Source organism: Lissotriton helveticus, chromosome 6 (assembly GCF_964261635.1).
Source record: "Lissotriton helveticus chromosome 6, aLisHel1.1, whole genome shotgun sequence".
In the NCBI taxonomy this organism is placed as follows: Eukaryota; Metazoa; Chordata; class Amphibia; order Caudata; family Salamandridae; genus Lissotriton; species Lissotriton helveticus.
This window is the reverse complement of record NC_136067.1, coordinates 1,712,122,377-1,712,143,936: the sequence shown is the minus strand read 5'-3', so window position 1 is coordinate 1,712,143,936 and position 21,560 is coordinate 1,712,122,377. Positions and strand designations below refer to the sequence as shown.

General features: G+C 52.0%; 1 protein-coding gene across 1 annotated transcript in view; it reads left to right on the top strand.

The window, feature by feature from the left end:
* KIF16B (kinesin family member 16B) overlaps positions 1-21,560 on the top strand; it is a 1,655,522-nt gene that overhangs the window by 1,537,639 nt on the left and 96,323 nt on the right. Inside the window, exon 25 of the mRNA XM_078649578.1 lies at positions 17,636-17,719. Within this exon, the coding sequence (XP_078505704.1) occupies positions 17,636-17,719 (84 nt within the window). The remainder of the gene's footprint in view (positions 1-17,635; positions 17,720-21,560) is intronic.

Here is a 21,560-nt window from a genome sequence, read left to right as displayed (position 1 = left end):
AGGCCATTTGACTTGCCTCCTGAAGTCTGTAATGTCATTCTGGCAGCCAGGCGTCCCTCCACGAAATCGGTATACGCCTGCAGGTGGAACAAATTTGTGGCATGATGCACAGCAAAGGCTGTGGATCCCCTTTCTGCCCCTCTTTCAGAGGTTCTCCTCTTTCTTCTTTCTCTTGCCCAGCAGGGCTCTGCTCTGGGCACTCTGAAGGGCTATCTCTTGGCCATTTCCGGCTTCTTAAGGCTACCTGATCAGCCCTCTTTGTTCAAGTCCCCGGTTGTAAATAGGTTTTTGAAGGGCATCACTCATATGTTTCCTCCAGTTCCTTTCGTGATGCCTCAGTGGGACTTGAACCTTGTTCTAATTTTTCTGATGTGCGCTCCCTTTGAGCCACTTCATAACTGTCCTCTTCGCCACCTTACTCTGAAGACCGCTTTCCTGGTTGCCATCACCTCTGCCAGGAGAGTGAGTGAGCTCCAGCCCCTTTCTTCTAAACCTCCTTTCCTTTCAGTCCATCCGGACAAAGTTGTGTTGCGGACGCGACCCTCTTTCCTGCCCAAGGTAGTCACAGCCTTCCACATCGGGCAGTCCATCACTTTGCCCACCTTCTTTCCGCCTCCGCATCCCTCGAAAGAGGAAGAGAGGCTCCACCGTCTGGACCCAAAACGTGCGCTCTCATTCTATTTGGATCGCAACTCCAGTTCCGGGTGGATGACCAACTCTTTGTTGGTTACGTGGGCGCTAAGAAGGGACGGACGGTGCACAAATGAACCATTTCTCGATAGGTCGTCTTGTGCATCAAGGCTTGGTACTCTTTGGCTCGAAAGGAGCCTCCTGTGGAGCTTCCACACAGGCCACGGCGGCTACTACTGCCCTGGGCCAGGGAGTCCCCTTGCAGGACATCTGTCAGGCGGCTACTTGGGCCTCGCTGCACACGTTTGCAAGACACTACTGCCTGGACAGCCAAGTCCGGAGAGATGGCTTTTTCGGCCATTCCGTTCTCCAGGACTTTCTGGTGTGATCATTGGTTCGCAGACCCACCACCGGGGTTGGTATTGCTGGGGTATCTATTCTAAGGTAAGGAATCTAATACTAACCTGTTTCTTTCAGATGCACAAGTTACTTACCTTCGGTAATGACATATCTGTAAGAAACAGTAGTTAGTATTAGATTCCTTACCGCCCCACCCATCCTCCCCGTTCTGCGAACCGATATCTAGGGTTAAGGTCATCCCCTTTCAGGGCCTTAGTTTCATGGCACCAGTGTTGGTTTTTATCATGGCTCTGCGTTTCTGGCACAGAAAAGCTGTGTATAAGAACTGACATCAGCGCGCGAGGGCGGCGTCTAAGTACTCCGGCGACATCATCCCAGCGCCAACAACGCGGACGACGGACGCAGAGCCGCAGACGACGCCTACCGACGCGCAAGGGTACTGCTACGCAAAAGTTTCCGGATCCAGTCTGACGCCTATTCTAAGGTAAGGAATCTAATACTAACTACTGTTTCTTACAGATATATCGTTACCGAAGGTAAGTAACTTGTGCGTTAAGATTAAAAACGTTATCAAATATGTCGCTACATGTTGTAGCAAACTGTCCGAAATGGAAATGTGAAACTTAAAAACTCAATACACATATACAAAAAAAAACACGTTCGCCAAACATTACTGCCTAGACAGCCAAGTCCGGAGAGACAGCTATTTTAGCTGTTCTGTTCTCTAGGATTTTCTGATGTAATCTGTAAGGGTTGGCATTGCTGAGGTATGCATTCTAAAGGTAAAGCATCTACAACTACAGTCTCTTTCAGATGAACAAGTTACTTACCTTCGGTAACAATGAATCTGTAAGAGACATATGTTAGTTCTAGATTCCCTACCGCCCCACTCATCCTCCCCGTTCTGTGAACTGACTCATAGGGATAGGGACTCCCTTCCAGGGCCCTAGTTATGTGCGTGTTGTAATCAAAAAGAGGGAGGAGAACTAGAGAGGCTAGTCCGTTTCCCCAGTTTATATGTTAGCAATCAATGAGAACTAGCTCTGGTTTAAATTGTTTGTATGTCTGCGGGTGGAGGAAAACCATTAGGTTTTATGAAGGCCCTCACCCACCAACCTAGTTGGTGGCATGCTTCATCATCGGGCCCCACCCGAGTGTACCTCAGGTGTGCTTCAATGCCAGATTACTGCGGAGCGGATTTTTTGGTTCGTGAGGCTGCTGTGAGTGTGCTCTGAGTGAGGTTTAAAATACTGTCCTGGGTGCCCCAAAGACTGTTTTAATGGTGGGCCCCAGGCAGTCAATAAAAACAAAGGCTTTTGGACGTGCACGGTAGGCTTATGGCCTCCGACATCCTGTGCGGTCAACTAGTTTCAGCCAGGCCTTTTCTTATACTGGCTTTCGTCAGGACCTTATATGTGTAGGGTGTTACAGGGGTTTGTATGAGTTTGTCAGTGTCCTGTGTGTAAAGCACAAGCTACGGTGCTTATATGTGCAAGAGGTGTTTCCTCTGGAGTTGTACCTGTGGGGGGTAAAAAAGGACAGACATAACATTTAAGCCAAGGCTCCTTGTAGCGGGCTAAACGCATTCAGTGAGGCCGTGCTGGTTGCCTAGAGGTGACCCCGGACAATGCGATCGTGTAGGCGTCAGTGGCGGGCAGTGAAAGTGTGGCCGGTCTCACAATATGCATAATTATATGTGAAATTAGGCCTAAGTACCTTAACCGGATTTGGCGTAAACAGTGGTGAAGGAATAAAAAACATTAAAATGGAGTTGCTTACACCTGATTTTAGCGAATAACTCAGCATGGAGCTCAGCCGTGGGCCAGGACCATGTGCACTCTAAATTGGGGGAAGAAAAGGAAAAAGGCTGTTGGGGGGGGGGGGGTAGTCTGGACCCAACAAGGTAACGGTAAAAGGATGCACACACAGACACGGCCTGGGTAGCATGAATGGTGGCTGTACCGTTAAAAAAGCCGAGTTCAGGTACTTACTGCGCGATGTCGCGGGGCCCGCAATTAACCTGTTGACCGGGCAGAGGCTCCGTGAGAAGTGAGCTTCAGTGTAGAGAGCGCTTAAATACCAGTAGAAAGCGCCAGGTGTTCTTGTTAGCTGTGTCAGGTGTTCTGGCCTGGGCACGTGTAAGGGGGTGTGTTCAGCTTCCTGTTGTCTCGAAGAGATGCCTGTAGTAGAGGAAATTGAAGAAAGACTTGCATGCAGGTGTATGTTCAGCTTCCTGTTGTCTCGAGGAGATGCCTGTAGTAGAGGAAATAGAAGAAAGACTCGCATGCAGGTGTATGTAGCGCTCTCTCTATTTATTTTCATGGCGCAGTTGAATGTCTAGATCGCTTACATGCGCGTGCAAATGTGCGGTCATCTAGAAGAGTGCTAATCCATATAGGGGAGTCGCGCAACATCTGTGCACTATAATGGAGGGGCGCCCTCTCTATTTGTGTATAAAGCAGCAACTAGGCGGGGCTAAGGTGGTAACGTACGCTAATATGCAGTGATGTTGCTGCATATTGGCTCTGCCATGAGTGGAGGTGATGAACCCACTGTGTGGTCCGCTCATGAGAATGTGCAGGGGGATTACACATGGGGGGTTCACGTGCTCTTCAGGGAAGGGACATTGCGGGGTCATAATGGTCTCGTGTGGGTGTATACCCTGGCACAGTGTAGTGGGTCCAGGCGGGCCGTGGAGATTAAGTGCCCTGCCGGTGGAGTAAGGTTCAGGGGGCATCAGTGGGCGGGATCTGGTGTCGTCCCACAGAGTGATGGTTTAAGTGTAAAGCATTTTATTGGTGCAACACAAATAAACAAAACATACAGAGCATATAATGCGTCAAGTCACCGCGGCCAGAGCCGCACTCTCGGCGTCAGCCTCTCCAAAGGGCATCTCAACTGAAGACTAGTCCGCAGTGACACATAAAGACAGGCAGTGTTGCAATAAGATAACCATCCCCCCCCCCGAACTTCCCCCCCAGAACCCCAACTCCCTGATCCCCTTACCCCTACCCCCCCTTCGTCCAGTGCGCAGGCCTATCCCTTGCCGTCCTCCCCGTCGCCCTTTAGTGAAAGAAACTAGCCCAGCGTCCATTCAAGAGGTCGACTCTTCGGGTGTCGTAAGCCTTAAGAGGCGGAGGTATCTTGGGCAGGTGATTTCCCTGAATTCAGTGAGCAGCAGAGACTGGAATGGCTGCCAGAGGTCGTCAAATTGCTCTATATCCCCTGCCACTGTGAGCGACAGTTTCTCCATTCCTACCACATGCCACAGTCTATGGAGCCAGCCTGTGATAGAGGGAAGCGTGGTGGTGCGCCAGTGTAGGAGGATGTTCTGTACTGTTGAGCCTAGTGCAATAGCTATCTGTCTGCCTCTGCGAGATCTAATAATAATAATAATACGGCATTTTATAAAGCGCGAACAGCTACCTCACAAGGAGGTGTCCCGGCACTAGAAGAACAGGTTTGACCATGAGGACCAGAGTTGAGCGCCTAGCGCAGTTGGGTGAAAAGCCAGGTCTTCAGCATTTGCTTAAAGCAGAGCTCGGAGGGGGCCTGCTGAAGCGCTGGGGGCAAGGTTTTCCAGAGTGCCGCCACATTGGCCGAGAAAGTTCGTCCTCCCAACCGAGCCCTTCTAGCACGTGGAACTACAAGCTGAAGGCGACAGTTGGAACGGAGGGAGTGGACCTGGGTATATCTCGGCAACCGAGTTTTCAGATAGTTTGGGCTGGTACAGTGATCTAAAGGCCAACGTTAGTGCTTTAAATTTAATTCTGCTGGCTACTGGTAGCCAGTGAAGTGAGAGAAGGTGCGGAGAGACCGAATGCTTGAAAGGGATCTGCATCAACAGTCTCGCAGCCGCATTTTGAACCAGTTGCAACCGCTGGATTAAGTACTTTGGTAAGCCCAGGTAGAGGGCATTTGCGTAATCCAGCCTAGATGTCACTGTGGCATGGATTACTGTTTTTCGGCAGCCCTCTGGTAGAAGTCGCAGAATCTTCCGAAGATTCCTCAGCTTACACAGACAGCAACCAACTACTTGCTGGATGTGCGAGGCAAAGGACAAACTGTCATCCCACCGCACTCCCAGATTTTTTGCCATTTGGCTAGGCGAAGGGGCCTGTCCCATCTCCGCCGGCCACCAAAGCTCTGAGGGTGGAGGGGGGCCTTTGCCAAAAAAGATCACTTCCGTCTGGTTTGCATTAAGTTTTAATTTATTTGTGTTCATCCAGCATGCAACATCTTGGAGACAGCCCTTAAAACTCGAAAAGGACGCCTCCGACACCTCTGAATACGGAAACACCAGTTGGGTGTCATCGGCATATGAGATTGCTTTGACCCCCCAATTGGCAATCAGCGTGAAAAGTGGAGCCAGGTAGATATTAAATATTAATGGGCTGAGTGTCGACCCCTGAGGGACGCCACAGCTGAGGATCTTGGTTGTTGAAGAAACGGTCCCCAGCGCCACCTTCTGTGTTCTCTGAGTCAGATACGACTGTATCCACCCCAGTGCCTGGTCCTGAATGCCTGCCTCAGCCAGTCGCATCAGCAGCCTAGCGTGGTCGACCGTATCAAAAGCGGCCGACAGATCCAGGAGCACCAGCATCGCTGAGTTTCCTTAATCCATCGACCACCTCACTGACTCTGCCACCTCAATTAGTGCTGTCTCAGTGCTGAAGCTGGTCTAAAGCCTGATTGCGTCTCATGCAATATCCTATTATCTTCAGTGAATTTGCTTAACTGGCGCTGGATTACTTTCTCAAACATTTTGCCTGGCGCTGCCAACAGAGAAATCGGACGAAGATTGCTAAGGTCCTTGGGATCCCCATTTGGTTTTTTCTTTTGCGGGAGGAGAGTGGCATGTTTCCATATCTTCGGTAACACCCCGGAGGAGATGGACCTATTCCAAATCTGCTGTATTATAGGAGCCACAAATTCAGCTATGGTGCTCCAGAGTTTAGGTGGACAGGGGTCGTCAGGTGACCCTGACTTACAGCGACTTAATTCCTGCATAACCGCGTTCAGAGCTATCGGCTGGAATTGTGCCAAAGTTTCACCATCCACCACTTTGACAACCAGTTTTTCTCTCCGGACCGAAGGACTCATAAACTCGCTTAATTTTATCGTCCAAGAAATATGAAATGCTATTGCACAGAGTGGCCGACGGAGGAACCTCCCTCTCAATACACCTAGGTTTGAAGAAAGACTGTACCACCTTAAAGATTTCTTTACTCGAGTGCTCTGCCTGCTGAATTGATTCTGCATAGAACTGTTTTTTTGCCTTTCTAACGGCCTTCTGCAGTTTTTTGGAGGCTTCCTTATATCGGGCTTTTTCTAGAAGCCCATAGTTTACTCTCCAAAGCCTCTCCAGCCTCTTACACGCTGCCTTCTCTACTCTGAGGTCCTCTGAGAACCAGGGAGCAGAAGGGGAGTCCCGTTTGGATATTGCGTGTTTTGCCGGTGCAATGGATGACACCATATTCCCGATCCAGTCATTAAACAGCTCAGCATCTGTGTTGACATTCAAGGTTAGAGTAGGTATATTCTGAGCCAGAACTGGGCCCATAGTAGCAGGGACTAGCTTCTTCCATTGTCTTTTCACAAAGGAGCACTTGCTTGTCGCAGGTCTGTCAGCCGCTATATTTAGTTTAAATGGAATAAGTGAATGGTCTGACCAGACTAACTGTAATGGCGCTTCTGCCACCACATTGTTAATATTGGAGAAAATTAAATCAAGCGTGTGGCCCGCTCTGTGAGTGGGGCCCACATTGATAAGTCTCAGATTAGCTGCATTTAATGTGGCCCTCAATATCTCTGCCGGGACGCAGTCCTCTTTATCCATATGGATGTTAAAATCCCCTACAACGAGGAATTGAGGATGAAGGAGGGAGCTCTGAACGATAGTATCCATCAGAGTTGTCAGGTTGGGATCCTCCCCGCCAGGAGGGCGGTATATAACTAATCCCGCTAGGGATAGCTGAGGTCCCACCTGAAAGCAGAAGTGTAGCCCCTCCAGTCCCTGAATCAGAGTAGGGGCGGAGGATGTTAGTGTAAGCTGCTTTTTAAATATAACAGCCACACCGCCACCTCTTCTAACGCCTGTCCGGTTAGAAAAACACATTTTATACCCTGAAGGTACTCCCAGCGCGATGGCGGTCATATTGTCCTCATTGAGCCAAGTTTCTGTTAGAAACAGAGCATCCCACTCCTGATCTTCCAGTAGCAGCCAGATGTCAACTGCATGCTTGGCTAGAGATCTACAATTCAGAAGGCCAGCTCTGAGATCACTGCCCATAGGTAGCTTGGGTTTAGGATACCCCTCAACCCTCACATCGCCCATCGCTCCCAATGATATCCCGCAAGCACCACATGCCTGAGGGAGGGCGGTAGTCCCTGGGTCTGTCCTATGAGCGCAGCAGTCAGCCTCGGTGTTGATAGCCCACAGGTCTTCCCGTGACCATACGATCCTACCCTTAAAGCACCCTCACCGACAGCCTGCCTGGCCCCGGCCGCGGTCTGTTCGCGGACGGGCGCAGACGGGCTTGCCTTAGGCACGCCTTCGGCGCGCAAACGTCGCGCCCGCTGCACTCGCCCGCTGCACGTTCGGAAGATGCACATAATTTATGATGATTGGGAAGTTACCTTGCGGGCGTGGCCTCAGAGAGGGGCGTGGCCCTATGGTACGGCGGTAATGGCGTCAAGATGCCGTTTGTTGATGTCCCCGCGGCAGCGCTATGATCCGCTGCGCGGGCTTAGTCTGGAGCGAGGTCTGTGATCAGGGGTAAGTTTTAAAACAACACACAAAGAAAATAGTGACTCTCAAAGTTTTTAAAATATTAGCAAATCAAGCTCCCGGCTTCCGCCTCAGGAGAGTATGTCTTCCGATTGACGCTAGCAATTCAGCGTTTTTATAGTTAGAGCGGGGGGCGTGGCCTCAGAGAGGGGCGTGGCCCTATGGTACGGCGGTAATGGCGTCAAGATGCCGTTTGTTGATGTCCCCGCGGCAGCGCTATGATCCGCTGCGCGGGCTTAGTCTGGAGCGAGGTCTGTGATCAGGGGTAAGTTTTAAAACAACACACAAAGAAAATAGTGACTCTCAAAGTTTTTAAAATATTAGCAAATCAAGCTCCCGGCTTCCGTCTCAGGAGAGTATGTCTTCCGATTGACGCTAGCAATTCAGCGTTTTTATAGTTAGAGCGGGGGGCGTGGTCTCAGAGAGGGGCGTGGTCCTATGGTACGGCGGTAATGGCGTCAAGATACCGTTTGTTGATGTCCCCGCGGCAGCGCTATGATCCGCTGCGCGGGCTTAGTCTGGAGCGAGGTCTGTGATCAGGGGTAAGTTTTAAAACAACACACAAAGAAAATAGTGACTCTCAAAGTTTTTAAAATATTAGCAAATCAAGCTCCCGGCTTCCACCTCAGGAGAGTATGGGGGATACATTAACCTGTTCGGGAGTCCTAACAATATGTATGCTGGGAAGCGTGGCAGTTCGGTGTCGAAATGGGAGTCAATGTCATCTATCACTTCTTTCCAGTAAGAGTCTAGGAGCGGACAGTCCCATAGAATGTGTGTCAGTGTGCCCACTTGCCCGCATCCCCTCCAACAAGTGCTATCCTTACTACGGTCCATTTCATGTACTCGTTCTGGGGTATAATACCAGTAGGTAGAAACCTTAGTCAGTGTTTCAGTGAGTCTCATATGGTATGCCGAGTGCCTTGCCCTGAACGATATCTGCTCCCATTCCTTATGGCTCAGTGTCCTGCCTAATTCCCGTTCCCAGCGCTCCCTCCCCGGGTTGTAGAAGTGTGAAGAAGGCGGTTGCAGTAGCTTATAGAGGTCGGTAATCAGTTTCGCATCCGACGTGCGAGACAAGAGCCATCTCTCATAAGGGAGGAGTCGCCTATCGGCCGCCTCCCGTACTTGCGGGTGTAGTGCCCAGTGGCGAACCTGCATGTAGCGGAGCCTTTTGGTCTCTGGGAATGAATGTACCTGTCGAAAGCGTGGGAAGGGGACGACAACCTCCAGGCCGTACACATGGCACAGGGTCCGACACCCGGCTGCTCGCCAGTGGGTAAAGGCCCCTTTTTCCATCCCCGGAGTAAAGTCCGGATTGTCGACCAGCGGTGTGAGTGGCAAGGGGAATGTGGTAAGATTGTGAACGATGTTGGTGGCATCCCAGACCCGCAGGGGCACCCTGGTGACAAAGGAAGCATATAAATTCGCGGGGCAATGAGCTTGGCGCAGAAATGGCACCTCCTGTAGGGGCCGGCCCGCCACCACCTGGTCCTGGAAGAGCCAGTACTTGTCCGATTCCCACCTACTCCATTCCACCAGATAACGCAGCTGTGCCGCTTGAAAGTACTAGCGGAGATCCGGTATCCCTAGTCCCCCAGCCTCAGGGGCCAGCATAGAGAGTGTCTTCTTCATTCAGGGTTTCCTGCCTTGCCAAATAAAACTCGCAAGATCTGCCTGCGTCTGTTGGATCCACCCAGCGGGCGGCTGGAGCGGTAAGGCCCTGAACAGGTACAGAATCTGGGGTAAGACCGTCATTTTAACTGCAGCTATTCTGCCCAACCAAGAAAGGGTGCTGCAATTCCACCGTCCGAGTTCCTCCCGGATCTTCCTGCCTAAGGTGGCGTAGTTAGCTGTCACCATAGCCGGCAAGGTGGGAGCCAGCTGGATCCCCAGATAAGGCACCAGATCCGACGACCAGAGCATGGGGAACAGGCCTTGTAAGTAAGATCTAGTGGCTGGCGCAAGGGACACGTCCAGAGCCACCGATTTCCCCATATTCATCCTGAAGCCCACGACAGCAGCAAAGGAGTCTAGCTCCTCAATGCACACCGGAAGGGCAGTCCGGGGGTCGTCCAATGACAGTATGATGTTGTCTGCATAGAGGCTTATGGTGTGAGTGAAGCCCCCAAACCTCACTCCTGTTGCCGCCGGGTTGGTACGTATCCGCTGGGCAAAGGGCTCCATATAAAGGGCGAAGAGCAGGGGCGAGAGCGGGCACCCCTGCCTGGTACCCCTCTCGATGTCAAAACTCCGCGTACTGTAACCATTCACCCGTACTACCGCTGTTGGGAATTTATAGCAATTAAGGATCATGGATCGAAATTTCTCTCCTATACCTACTTTCAGCAGGACCTGTTCTAGATAGGGCCAGTGTACGCGGTCGAACGCTTTTTCGGCGTCCACTGCCAACATCATTCTCTCTCCGGGAATTCGGGAGGCCTTCTCTATGAGGTGAACGATCCTCTTGGTGTTGTCCACCGTCTGCCGCCCGGGAACGAATCCCGCTTGGTCCGGTTCTATAAGTCCCGGTAGGTGGGGGGGCCAGTCGGGCCGCAAGGATCCCGGTATATAGCTTAAGATCTACATTTAAGCGAGATATCGGCCTTTAGGAGCCGCATTGCGTCCGGTCCTTCCCTGGCTTGGGGATGACCGTGAGAGAGGCCCGTAAGAGGTCAGGCGGGATGGCACCCGGATCAGCGAACGAGTTAAATAGGCGGGTGAGGAGCGGAGCCAACGACATGCAAAACGTTTTTATAGAAGAGAGACGTATATCCGTCCGGCCCCGGAGCCTTACCGTGCTTAGGTTTGGCAATGGCGGAAATCACCTCCTCGACTCGAATATCTCTGTCTAGGTACTCTGCCTGCGGGGGGGGGGGCCAAAGAAGGGAGGATGATCGAGTCCAAGTACGCTGCCGTCGCAGGTCCGTCCGGGGGATCCCCGGCATAGAGATCTGCGTAAAACCTGCGGAAGGTTTCGGCAATATGGGCGTCCTCCTTCACCATCGTCCCCGTGGAGTCCGAGACCTCCTTCACCATCTGTCGCTGGTGCGTCACCCGGAGCCTATTCGCCAGCAGCCGGCCACATCGGTCCCTCCCGGTGTAGTAGGTATGGCGCAAACGCAGCGCAGCATACTCCGCGAAGTCCATATCCAGGGCCGTCAGGAGTTTCCTCGCTCCTTTGAGCTGCTTCCAGATTCGGGGAGCCCCCGTCCGACGGTGTATTTGTTCAAGTTCGCGGACCCGCTGGGTGAGTTCATCCCTCTTACTCTGCCGTTCCTTATTTTCAGCCGAAGAGATGGCCAGAAACTCCCCCCTAAGTACAGCCTTCAGGGCCGCCCATTGTGACGCCAGGGAGGTGTCGGAGTTATCATTGTGGGACAAATAGTCCCGAATAGTATCCGTTATGTGTTTTACCACCGCTTTCCTGTGCAATAAGGTGTCCCTAAGGCGCCAGACCCTGGGAGGGCAAGATACCGGCGGTAGGCATAGCGTGGTGGAAACCGGGGCATGGTCCGATAGGGAGATCACTCCCATCTCCGTCATTGAGGCCAAAGCATGTACCGGGGTCGTGACCAGGAGATGGTCCAATCTCACGTACGTTTTATGTGCGTGGGAATAATATGAATATCCCCTGTCAGTGGGGTGCATGCAACGCCAGAGATCATGGAGGTCCACCTCTGTCAACTGTGCTTTACACCTGGCCGAGAACTCCCCGGCTTGCGGAGAACGTTGTGCGGACCTGTCTAGGGCCGAGTCGAAGACCATATTGAAGTCGCCTCCAATGACAATGTGCCTGTCCTGCGTGGCAGTGACGTCTACCAGTGCCGACCGTAAGAAGCGCTCCTGCTGTTCATTAGGGCTATACAGAGACCCAACCGTGAAGGCAACACTCCCAACCCTAAACCTGTAAGCCAGCAGCCTGCCTTTGTGTTCTGCATGTTTGCGGAGGATTTCCCCCCTGAAATGCCGGGCCACCAGAATCGCCACCCCCGCAGTCTTAGTGTTGCTGGAAGAAAAAAATTGTGTCGGGAACTTATGGGAGCGCAGCCTATGGTAGTCACGGGGCAGCAAGTGGGTTTCTTGAAGAAGACAAATATCCGCTTGGGTGCTCTCTAATAGAGACAACACCGCCCGTCTCTTAACCGGGTTGTTTAGGCCCCTGACATTAAGAGTCACTATCTTAAGAGTCGTGGGTGGCATGTGGGATGATGGAAGTAAAAGCGTAAAACTTCCGCCTGAGCGGAACAAGGCGTATGAATGCCGCTAGGGCGGCTGAGACCTGCGTAGTGCACTGGACGACCCACCCTCCCGGTCCCCCCCCCCAACCAGAACTCCCCCATCCCTCCCCGCCGGCCCCCTCCCCCCTGACCCCAACTCAGAACAACCCCGACACCTCTTCTCCCCACCTCCCTGTGCCCTCAACGAATTCCAGAACCCATAGTCCCAGTCCTCAGGGGACAAGTCTGTGGTAAGTTACTGAAGTGGAAGTCCAGCCACTACACTCCCGCCCGCCACCCCCCCCCCCCCTAGAACCCCCAAACCTGCGCTGTGAAGACTGCTGTCGATCTCCCCCCGGAGTCATCTTAGGCTGTCAGCGCGACATCACTCAGGGCCGTATCCCTGGCCACCTCCCGCACTGCGTTGTCCATTTCCGCTCGGATGGTAGGCGTGTCCGGTCGAGCAGAAGACTCAGAGGACTGGTGTCCAGAGACCTGCTGCCAGCCGTCTCTGGTGATGCGTCGTCGCCGTGGTGTAGGTGCATCTTCGTCCGTCGCGGTGATTCCCAGTACCCCGTAGGTATCCTGGAGGGAGCGAAGCTGGTGCAGGGCGCCGTTCCACCGGAAGATGAGGCGGAAAGGGTGGCCCCAGGAGTATTGTGTCCCATGGTCTCTCAAAAAGTCAGTCGCTTTTTTAAATGCTTTGCGTTTCTGGAGCGTGATTGCCGACAGATCCTGGAAGAGAGCAACCGGGTGCCCTCGGAAGTGCAGCGACTGCTGTTTCCGCGCCTCACGGAGGATCCGTTCCTTAAGCGGGAAGTCAGGCAGGAAGGCCAGGATATCCGGCAGTGGCACCGAAGCCCGACGCGCCAGGCCCACTCTATGTGCCCTGTCAATTCTGATAGGGAAGTCCTCCGGCTCCCCTAGTACCTCCCTAAACAGGGCCTGCAGGTACCCAACAATGTCCTCACCCTCTTCTTTTGGAGGCACACCCCGGACCCGGATGTTGTTCCGGCGGGACCGGTTTTCGAGGTCCTCATTGTGCGCCTGGAGGTCCAGCTGTTGATCCCTCAAGCGCAGCACCTCCTGCTGCAGCTGCACGATTTCTTAATCCCTCGTGTGTCCCGCTCCCTCCATGGTAGCCACCCTTTCACCAAGGCTATCAACCTCTCTCCGTACCTCACGAACTTCTCCGGCCCCCTCCTGCTTCAGCATCTGGAAATCGTCCCGTAGGGAGCTGAAGAGAGATTCCAGGAAGGATCTGGTGACCGGTGGTTCCCCCCCCGCTCGCCTCCTGCGAGCCTCTCGAGGGGCCCGGCGAGTGCTGCCCCTTGTCCTGTTTCGGTGGGCCCCTGTTCAGCATTTCCGGTAATGTCCGGTCCCCCTTCTTGCCCCCTCTGTTGCCAGCCATCGTATAAGAGGGTACCTCCGGGCAAGAGCCCTGTCGTGCTTTTCGGTCAGCCTCAACGGTCAGCGAAGTTCAGGGGCAGCAACCAACCCGGGGAATCCACCTCTGCTGTTGCCAAGTCACCGCTCGCCTCCCTCGACCGGCGGCGCAGTGGTTCGGCCCTCCCTGACGTAGCTCCTCCAGGTCACTCCCTGCACCCAGTCATAGGTCGGCGGCCAGTACCAGCCTCAGATCGGTCACGGTAGGGCTCGTCCCAGTTAGTGCGTCCAGGCCTCACCACCGCCTTCCTCACACTCACTGCTGTTGCTGTACAACTTCTCAGCTACTCCCAGGTCATGTCCCTCTAGCAATGTCCAACAGGCTCTCCCTCAGGCCTCAGGCTGCGTCGGTAGGCCGCTACTGTGCCCCCTGCCAGGAACTCCCAGGCACATTCCAGGGATGCGTCAGGCCACAGACCCCTGTCGCCACCAGCCGCTTAAGTTTGCTGTCTCTGCTGTCCGCTGGTGTCGCCGCGGCGTGTCCACCACTCCCCCTAAGTGATCACCTCGGATCGCCGTGTCCGTCCTCCAAGGCTATGGGCTAACCCCGGCAGCACCACTGCCCCTCGTTATAGGTGCAATCAGGGAAAGGCACCACGCATGGGACAAGTCATCAGAGCGCGCCGCCCTCCAGGCCCGGTTCTTGGCGAGCCCCCACTCCAATACGGTCCGGGCTTCCAGCTAGTCCCGGGGTCCCACCAGGCCTCTGTCTCTGCCACGTGGCTCACTGGGGGGGGGGGGGCGGTCACTTTCTCCTGCTCCCCGAGCTACGTCCCCCGGCGGCCGCCTCTGGACCGTGGCCCTTCCGCCTTCGGCGCCTCACCTCCACCAGCAGGGGTCCGACTGGATGTGCGGGAGCTCGGCCTTCCCCCCGATCCTCCGCTGCAAAGGCCGGCCATCCTCCCGGCCGCCCGCTGAAAAGCCGGCGCTCACAGGCGAAGGCCGACCCGGGCCCAACTCCTCTCTCCGGCGGCGTACCGGTACCACCGCAGGGGTCCCGCCTTCCGCTGCTATCCTCACCGCTGACGGCTTCTCGCCTTCACCCCGCCAGCCGCGAGGCCTGCTGCCGCCCAGTCTCATGCAGGGGCTCAAGCCGCCCCAGTAGTAGGCCGCGTCCCCGGCCTTGCGAAGGGGAGTAATGCAGGCTCACGTGCCCCGGTACTGCCGCCGTCCGCTTCTGGGCGCCCCCTCGCCGCGGGGCTCCACCGGTGACTCCACTAAGGCCTCGCCCCCACTGTTAGGCGATCCGCGCCGCTCAGCTCCGCTCCAGGCCGGGTCTCTATACCTCCACCTCCGCTAGTGGGCCTCGGCTCTCTGCCCCCCTTCCGCTTCGCTCCTGCCCTTGTTCGGGGCTCAGCCGCTGCTTTTCCGGAGGCTGCTCAGGGCCCCGGGGTGAACCCGCTGCGCTCCAACCCCTCCGTTGCAATTCACCAGCAGACCGGGGGGAGATCTGCATAAAATCACGGTCTAGGGGCCTAGGTTCGTGGGAGCTCGCGGAGAGTGCGACCGCTCACCTCGCCATCTTGGCCACGCCCCAGAGTGATGGTTTAGCGCATTTTGAGAAGGAACTGTGAGTGAGTTGGTCACAACCTAGGTGTTAGAGCCAGTACGTCGCACTGAGGACGTTTGGTGTTGGGACATGTAACAGGGCAGGGTCATCCTAGGCCCTGCGAGGGCGCTGTTGGTGAGATGGCACTGGGAGAGTGGAAATGATGTGTCAGGTGTTGACAGAAGGGAGGCCTCATCTGCTGAGGCTGTTTCACGGAATATTATCATTCAGTCCCTTCGTGTGGGTTGACAATCTGTAGATCCAGCGTTGTTCTTTGGACACTAGCTGCTTCTCGTTGTCTGTAGGGTGGACAGGGATCTGTTCGATGACTGTCCATCTGAGGTCATTGGTGGTATGTCCAAGCCTAAGGAAGTGGTCTGTGAGTTTGCTGATAGTCTTCTTGCACCGAATCGTACTTCTGTGTTCAGTGATTCTGGTGCGTACTTTTCTCGTGGTCATCCCCACGTATCGGAGCTGGGTATGTGCGCCAGTGGTCAGTGTCTTGCATGGCTCTGAGCTTCTGGCGCGGAATGTCTTGTCAGAACTGACCTCGTTCAGGGGCGGCATCTAATTTGACACCGCAACGTCATTCCAGTGACCACAAAGACGGACACTGAGTCAACTGACGCCACCTACCAACGCGCCGGGGTACTGCTAAAAACAAATCTCCGGATCCAATGTGACACCTGAGGGTAATTCTATGGTAATGAATCTATAACTGACATATGTCTATTACAGTAACATAGTTACCGAAGGTAAGTAACTTGTTCTTTAAGAGCAGGCAGTGCTCCACGAACGAGAAAGGCTGATGAGAGGCAATCAACAAAATCTGCAAATTACAGTGCACACAAAGCAAAGTTTATTCTGCAGGCGTTGTGAGTTATGTTGCACAACTTTATTTTCCAAAAGTCCTTTGTACACATGTGGAAAACCGCCAACATGTTTCACCGTTCACAAGGGCTTCTTCAGGGCAGAGGTAAGGTGGCCAGATTGGTGTGTTAATTTGTAGAATCCAGCAATAAGTGTTATTGTAAAACATCCCTCTTAGTGGACGTTGTCTCCACACGTGAGGCCTAAGTCTAGTCCCTTGTATCCTCAGTCCAATTAGAACGTACATCGTCTCTGATGGCGAAAAACTAAGTCTTATGGCAATATTAAGCCTCCAGTGTACTCCAGTAGAGTACTTGGACCACTGCCTGCTCTTAAAAAACGAAAAGGAAACTTTAGATTTTTCTTTTTGAACCTCATTCTGTTTTACTTTAAGAAAAACGGGCTGCATAAAAAAAAAAAAAAAAGATTGCTTTCTTTTTAAACGCAATCACAGACCTGGTGGTCTGCTGACCCCACCAGTCCACCTTCCTGTGATTTTTGCGATCCCAGTGGGTTGAAAACCGAAACATATCTTATTCATATTGATGAGCTAGGTCTATTTGCGACCCACTGGGAATTGCAAAATGTGTAAGACACATATTTGTACATTACTGTTTCTGATTACCTAATAGTAATTCGCAAAAATGTGCTATTTGGTAATCGCGAACACTTACCTTAATACTTCTGGCCCCAGATGTACAAAGCGACAGATTGCAAATAGTAGGAGGAAATCGCACATGGATAATTTGTGCGATATCTTTGTATATGTAACGCTATCTATGTCCTAATGGTTTATGTCCCAAAATCTCCAGTCACGGGGGTTGCAGAACAACCAGCCTTATGAATTTTTTTAGGCAATTCGCTATTTGTGACCTTTCGTGATTGGCTACAACTAAAGAGATGGTGGCTTCCACGGACTTGCAGACTACCATCTCTGTGTATGCATTCCCAAACATGATTTATTTTCTTCAAAGCAGCCTTTGTTCCTTAAAGGTACCACAGTTTTTCAAGGTTCCATTTGGGTAATCCTTTGGAGAGGAGCAGGCAGTGACTCCCTGAAACACTGCCTGCTGCCTCATGGCTGCTAACACCATTCACATATGGCAAGGTGCCTGAAGGGTACACCTTCCCCTTTGGGAATCAGTTACCACCTCCTTTGAGGTGTTGGTAACTGATCAATGAACCACACAGACATACATTGAATCTTTTTCAGGTAAGAAGACCCCTTTCACTCCCAATCCCGGTTGCGACTCGGAATGGGTCAGTAAACTTTATGCTTTTCCGATTCGCAGAATGGGTTTCATAATACCAAAGAACCATTTTGCCATTAGGAAACCTATGATTTTGCATATCGCAGGGTTTGCGATCACAAACTGGCTTTCTATATTGGGCCCTTACTTTGCAGCAGAGTTAATTATAATAAAAGGACCTAGAAACGGATTCATTCTAAAGTGGGCACAAATTGCCATGGTTAAAAACGCTGATCAAGAGGCACATCATTCTGCTTTGTAGAATGTGACATAGCTCCTAATTTGGATTAAAAGCGATGGATATGAAGTGCTGAAACTCGCTCGTGTAGCATTCCAGCAGTTTGCCAGATATATGATTATGGAGGACAATCAGGCTTCCACGTAGCTGTTCCGCAGAATGATTCTGTCAGTTACTTTAGCATAACCATCCTTTAAAGGACACGTACTCGATTGTTTGGCTTCTTACTGTCTCGTTATTCTCTGTTGATGCTACTCATGTGATTCTTGCTTTCTCTTCCAGCTTCGCTCTTTAGAATTTCCCCCAAAGAAGCTCTTTGGCAACAAGGATGAAAGAGTCGTCGCAGAGCGGCGGAGCCACTTAGAGGTAAGTCGTGAACCCTCCCAGCTGTAGAATGTGCTTCGTTTCTGAAGATTTCTGTCTGCCTGACCAAAAGAAACTTTCCCATCTGGCCGAAGTTAAATGGCCCTACCTAATGTGTAGAGGTGGCTTTCGCTTCATTTAGCGCAGGAGAGGACAGCAGTGCTGCAAATCTCAGCCTAATGAAGCGAGCATCTATAAGGAGCCGTTCACACTGCACAGAAAGACTAGATGTTGGGGCAGGTCAGGAGCTGTTACACAGAACAAGAAGAAACGGGCCGAATGGGGAATCGTGGCCGCTGTAGACAGATGGTCTCTAATGAGACTGAAGCTCAGAACACGCTTCATGCTGTAAATTCGGAGTTCATTAACGCTGCTGGACTGTATCAAATGGCCTGCAAGCTGGGAACATGCACTCCGAAGACTTAAATGTTATGCAGTTCTAATTTTGCCCTACTTTTGAAATTGCACATTTTAGTGACTTGGAAACGTCTATTTTTTCGAACAGATGTGCTTTGTTTAGACGTGTTGTAAAATATGCATGTTTGAATGGATTAACATTTAAACCAGTAGATTGTGCATTTTTTCAACGCTAAATTTGTATCGCATAAAATGGGAGCCCAAAAGCCTATGGTGCAGGTTTTTGGTTCCTGGGAGGCAGCATTTGATACTAGTTGTTTTGAATGAATCTCTATCCCCATAAGAAGCAGAAGCTGGGTTGTTAGTTGAGGGAGGTCATTCCCTACTCAAGCAACAGCCACAATCCTTGTCAGGGTGAACCACAAAAAGTCACTAAATTAACCTGTGGTAGCTTGGCACAAAAGCAGTCAGACTTAACTTCGAGGCAATGTGTGAAGTATGTATGCAGTCCGCACAGTAATAAAGTGAAAATACAACACAAGAAAAATACCACCCTAATTTATAAAAATAGAGGACATTTTAATACATTATTTGATACCAAAAATCCAATTAGTAGAACTGGAGACATGCAATTTTAAAGATTCAGTTAAAAGCTGTGCTACATGACGCTAAGCACCAACTGAAGGTATCTGGTCGTTCTGGACCGGGACAAATACACAAGTGCAGGCCGAATATGAGGGTGTGCAGACTGGGCACAGCACCAGGTTTGGCTCACTGAGAATTGTACCTCATATATTTGGGGCACGGTCCACGTGGCGTTGCTTTATAAGGCTTCACATTTTACAGCGTCAGTTCTGAAGAAGCTGTATGGTGAGGTTATTGCGGGTGTGCATGTCGGTTCTGATGAGCTGTTTGGCAAGGCTTTGCAGGGCTTTTCGGGGCTTTGTGTCGCTATGCGTTAGTTCCAATGAAGCTGGCAGCTGTAGTCCAAGGCTGTGCAGAGCTTTTCGTCACTCAGCGTCAATTCCAATGCGGCTGGCAGCTGTGCTGCAAGGCTTTGCGTCTCTTCGCATCGGATTTGGTGGAATCTTCAATTAGGCCAGGTGGAGCTTTCTCTGATGCCAGCCAAGGGAATCAGGATCTTACTCCAGCAGAGGCCAGAATGATTAGGGCAGGTCCAGTTGCAGGTCCAGGCAGGCCATTGCAGGGAGGCCTCTGGAGCTTGTTGTGGTGCTTCAGCTTTGACAGGAGGTCAGTCGCTGCCCTTTGCAGTCACTCCAGCCTGGAATGAAGGGTGCAGGTCCAGTCTTCCTTCTCAGCAAGCAGGGCAGGCCTCAAGCAGCTATGTGTTCTTCTGTAGTATCCACATGCCCAGGAGTGTACTGAAGAGTGGGGTTAAGGGTCCCCTTTTATACCTGGTGCCCACTTTGAAGTGGGAGAAGCTTCTGGAGTTTCCCTTACAAAGGCATTTTGAACTTCCTGCTTCCCTGCCCTGGTTCCAGTCTGTCTGGAGGCAAAATAGGCTAGTGGGAGGTCCTTTGTGCCTGAGCTGAGCCAGCGCCTTTGAAGTGCAAGTCTGGTAGAGGAAAGCTCTGCTCCTTTATCAAATCAGAGATGCCCCATCCTGCCAAATCCCAGGCCCTTATTTGTGATACTCTCTAGGAGGAGTACACAAAGGCCAACTGCCCCTAGTCATGTGACCCAGTAACAATTGTGACTTAAATCTTAGGTTACCAGTAAAGAGGGTTTTAAATTGCAATCCCTCAGATACCAAACATGACTTTCCCACTTGCTCCCAACTAAAGGTATCACTTATCAAATGTATTATGGTAATCCACTGTTATCCTATAGGAGAGGTAGGTCTTGCAGTAGTGAATACAAATTTGAGAGTTTTTCACTACCAGTATATAGTCCAATCTGTTTTAATGCAGTGCAACCTGCCCTATTGGCTTTTTAGTACAAAAGGGGGTGGTGATGGACGGAGCATCTGAACGAATTAAACACTCACACCCAGTCAAAAGATCTGGGTTTGATCCATCACCGTTCTTTAGCCCACTCTGCCACCCCAGTTCAGACATGGCTATATGCAAATCAGTCTGACCCTGTGCCTCATGGGAACATTCCAGCCCGAACTGCCAAGCCATGCCTTCCCTGGACCGGAAACAAGCTTCCGGGGACCGGTTTCTGGCATTCAAGCTGTCTTCCGCCCGGCTTGCTTGAATCCAGTGGCAAAGTGAGCAAGGGACTCACGTCTGAGCATACCCTGCCACACTTATGGCGTCCAAAGCGGTACAAAAGGGGGTAGTGATGGACGGAGCATCTGAACCACTCAAACACTCACACCCAGTCAAAAGATCTGGGTTTGATCCATCACCGTTCTTTAGCCCACTCTGCCACCCCAGTTCAGAGTCTCAACTGGGGTGGCATAGTGGGCTAAAGAACGGTGTCTCGGTTGTCGCTGTTTCTTGTAGTGGAGTAGGGTCCGGTCCCATTCGTTCCATCTCCGCCAAGCGCGCCATCATCGTCTGAAAGCGGTCTTCAACGTACACATGAATTGATTCAATGGCTGCCAACACAGTTCGTATCACCCACATTCCGTTCCACCACTCTTCGATCGGTGTCGATCATGATCGCTTCCTCCGGCAGGCTGGATGTCTCAGAGGGGGACGGGCGAATAGGGAACGGTCGATTGCAGAGGGAGACTTATCGGTTGTTTCGATGATATCGTAGGGCCGCCAACGCTGGCGGAGATCCAAACCCAGCGAACACCAGCGGGCCCGTTACCGGGTCACCGGGCAGGGCCCCCGTCCACAGCTGCAAGCGTTGATTTGTCACCCCTCTTCTGACTTTCAGCAAGGCAGCCAACCGTCATCACATCAATCCGAAAAAGCGAGGACAATTTTTTCTTTCCCCCACTCCGCGAGACCGGACCCAATCACACCACCACAGCCGATGTTGTTGAACTGAAACCCGGATGGGCCAGTACTCGACGCCCTGGCTTCTGGGCAAATCTAGGCCGCAAACTTCCACTCGACATATCTTCGTCAGCCAAGCAATTAGAGATCTCGGGAAAGCACCATTAATCTCACGGCAGGTTCATACACACTGTGGCTGGGTGCAAGAGCAGGATAAATATCAGAATATTCCGGCGGGAGTGAGAGGACGGCGGAGCTGGGAGCCTACGCGGCCATCTTGGTTGCTAGCGTGGCTCCTCCCCCCAGTATATTTTTTTTAAGTGTCAATACAGGTGTGTTCATTTTACCTTGACAAGTAGGAAACTGAACACTAGTCATTACACCTAAGAAAAGTAAACAAGGCTACAGCAATTGTCAATGCATTATACATAGGACATGTACAAGTAGTTTACTGTAGACCTCAGGCACAACGGAGTTGTTTGGCGACGTGGTGGAGTCGGTGCAGTAAAGGAGGGACCTGGATGATGGGGTCGTGGACGGAAACAGAAGTGGGAAACAAGAAAGAATTTGTT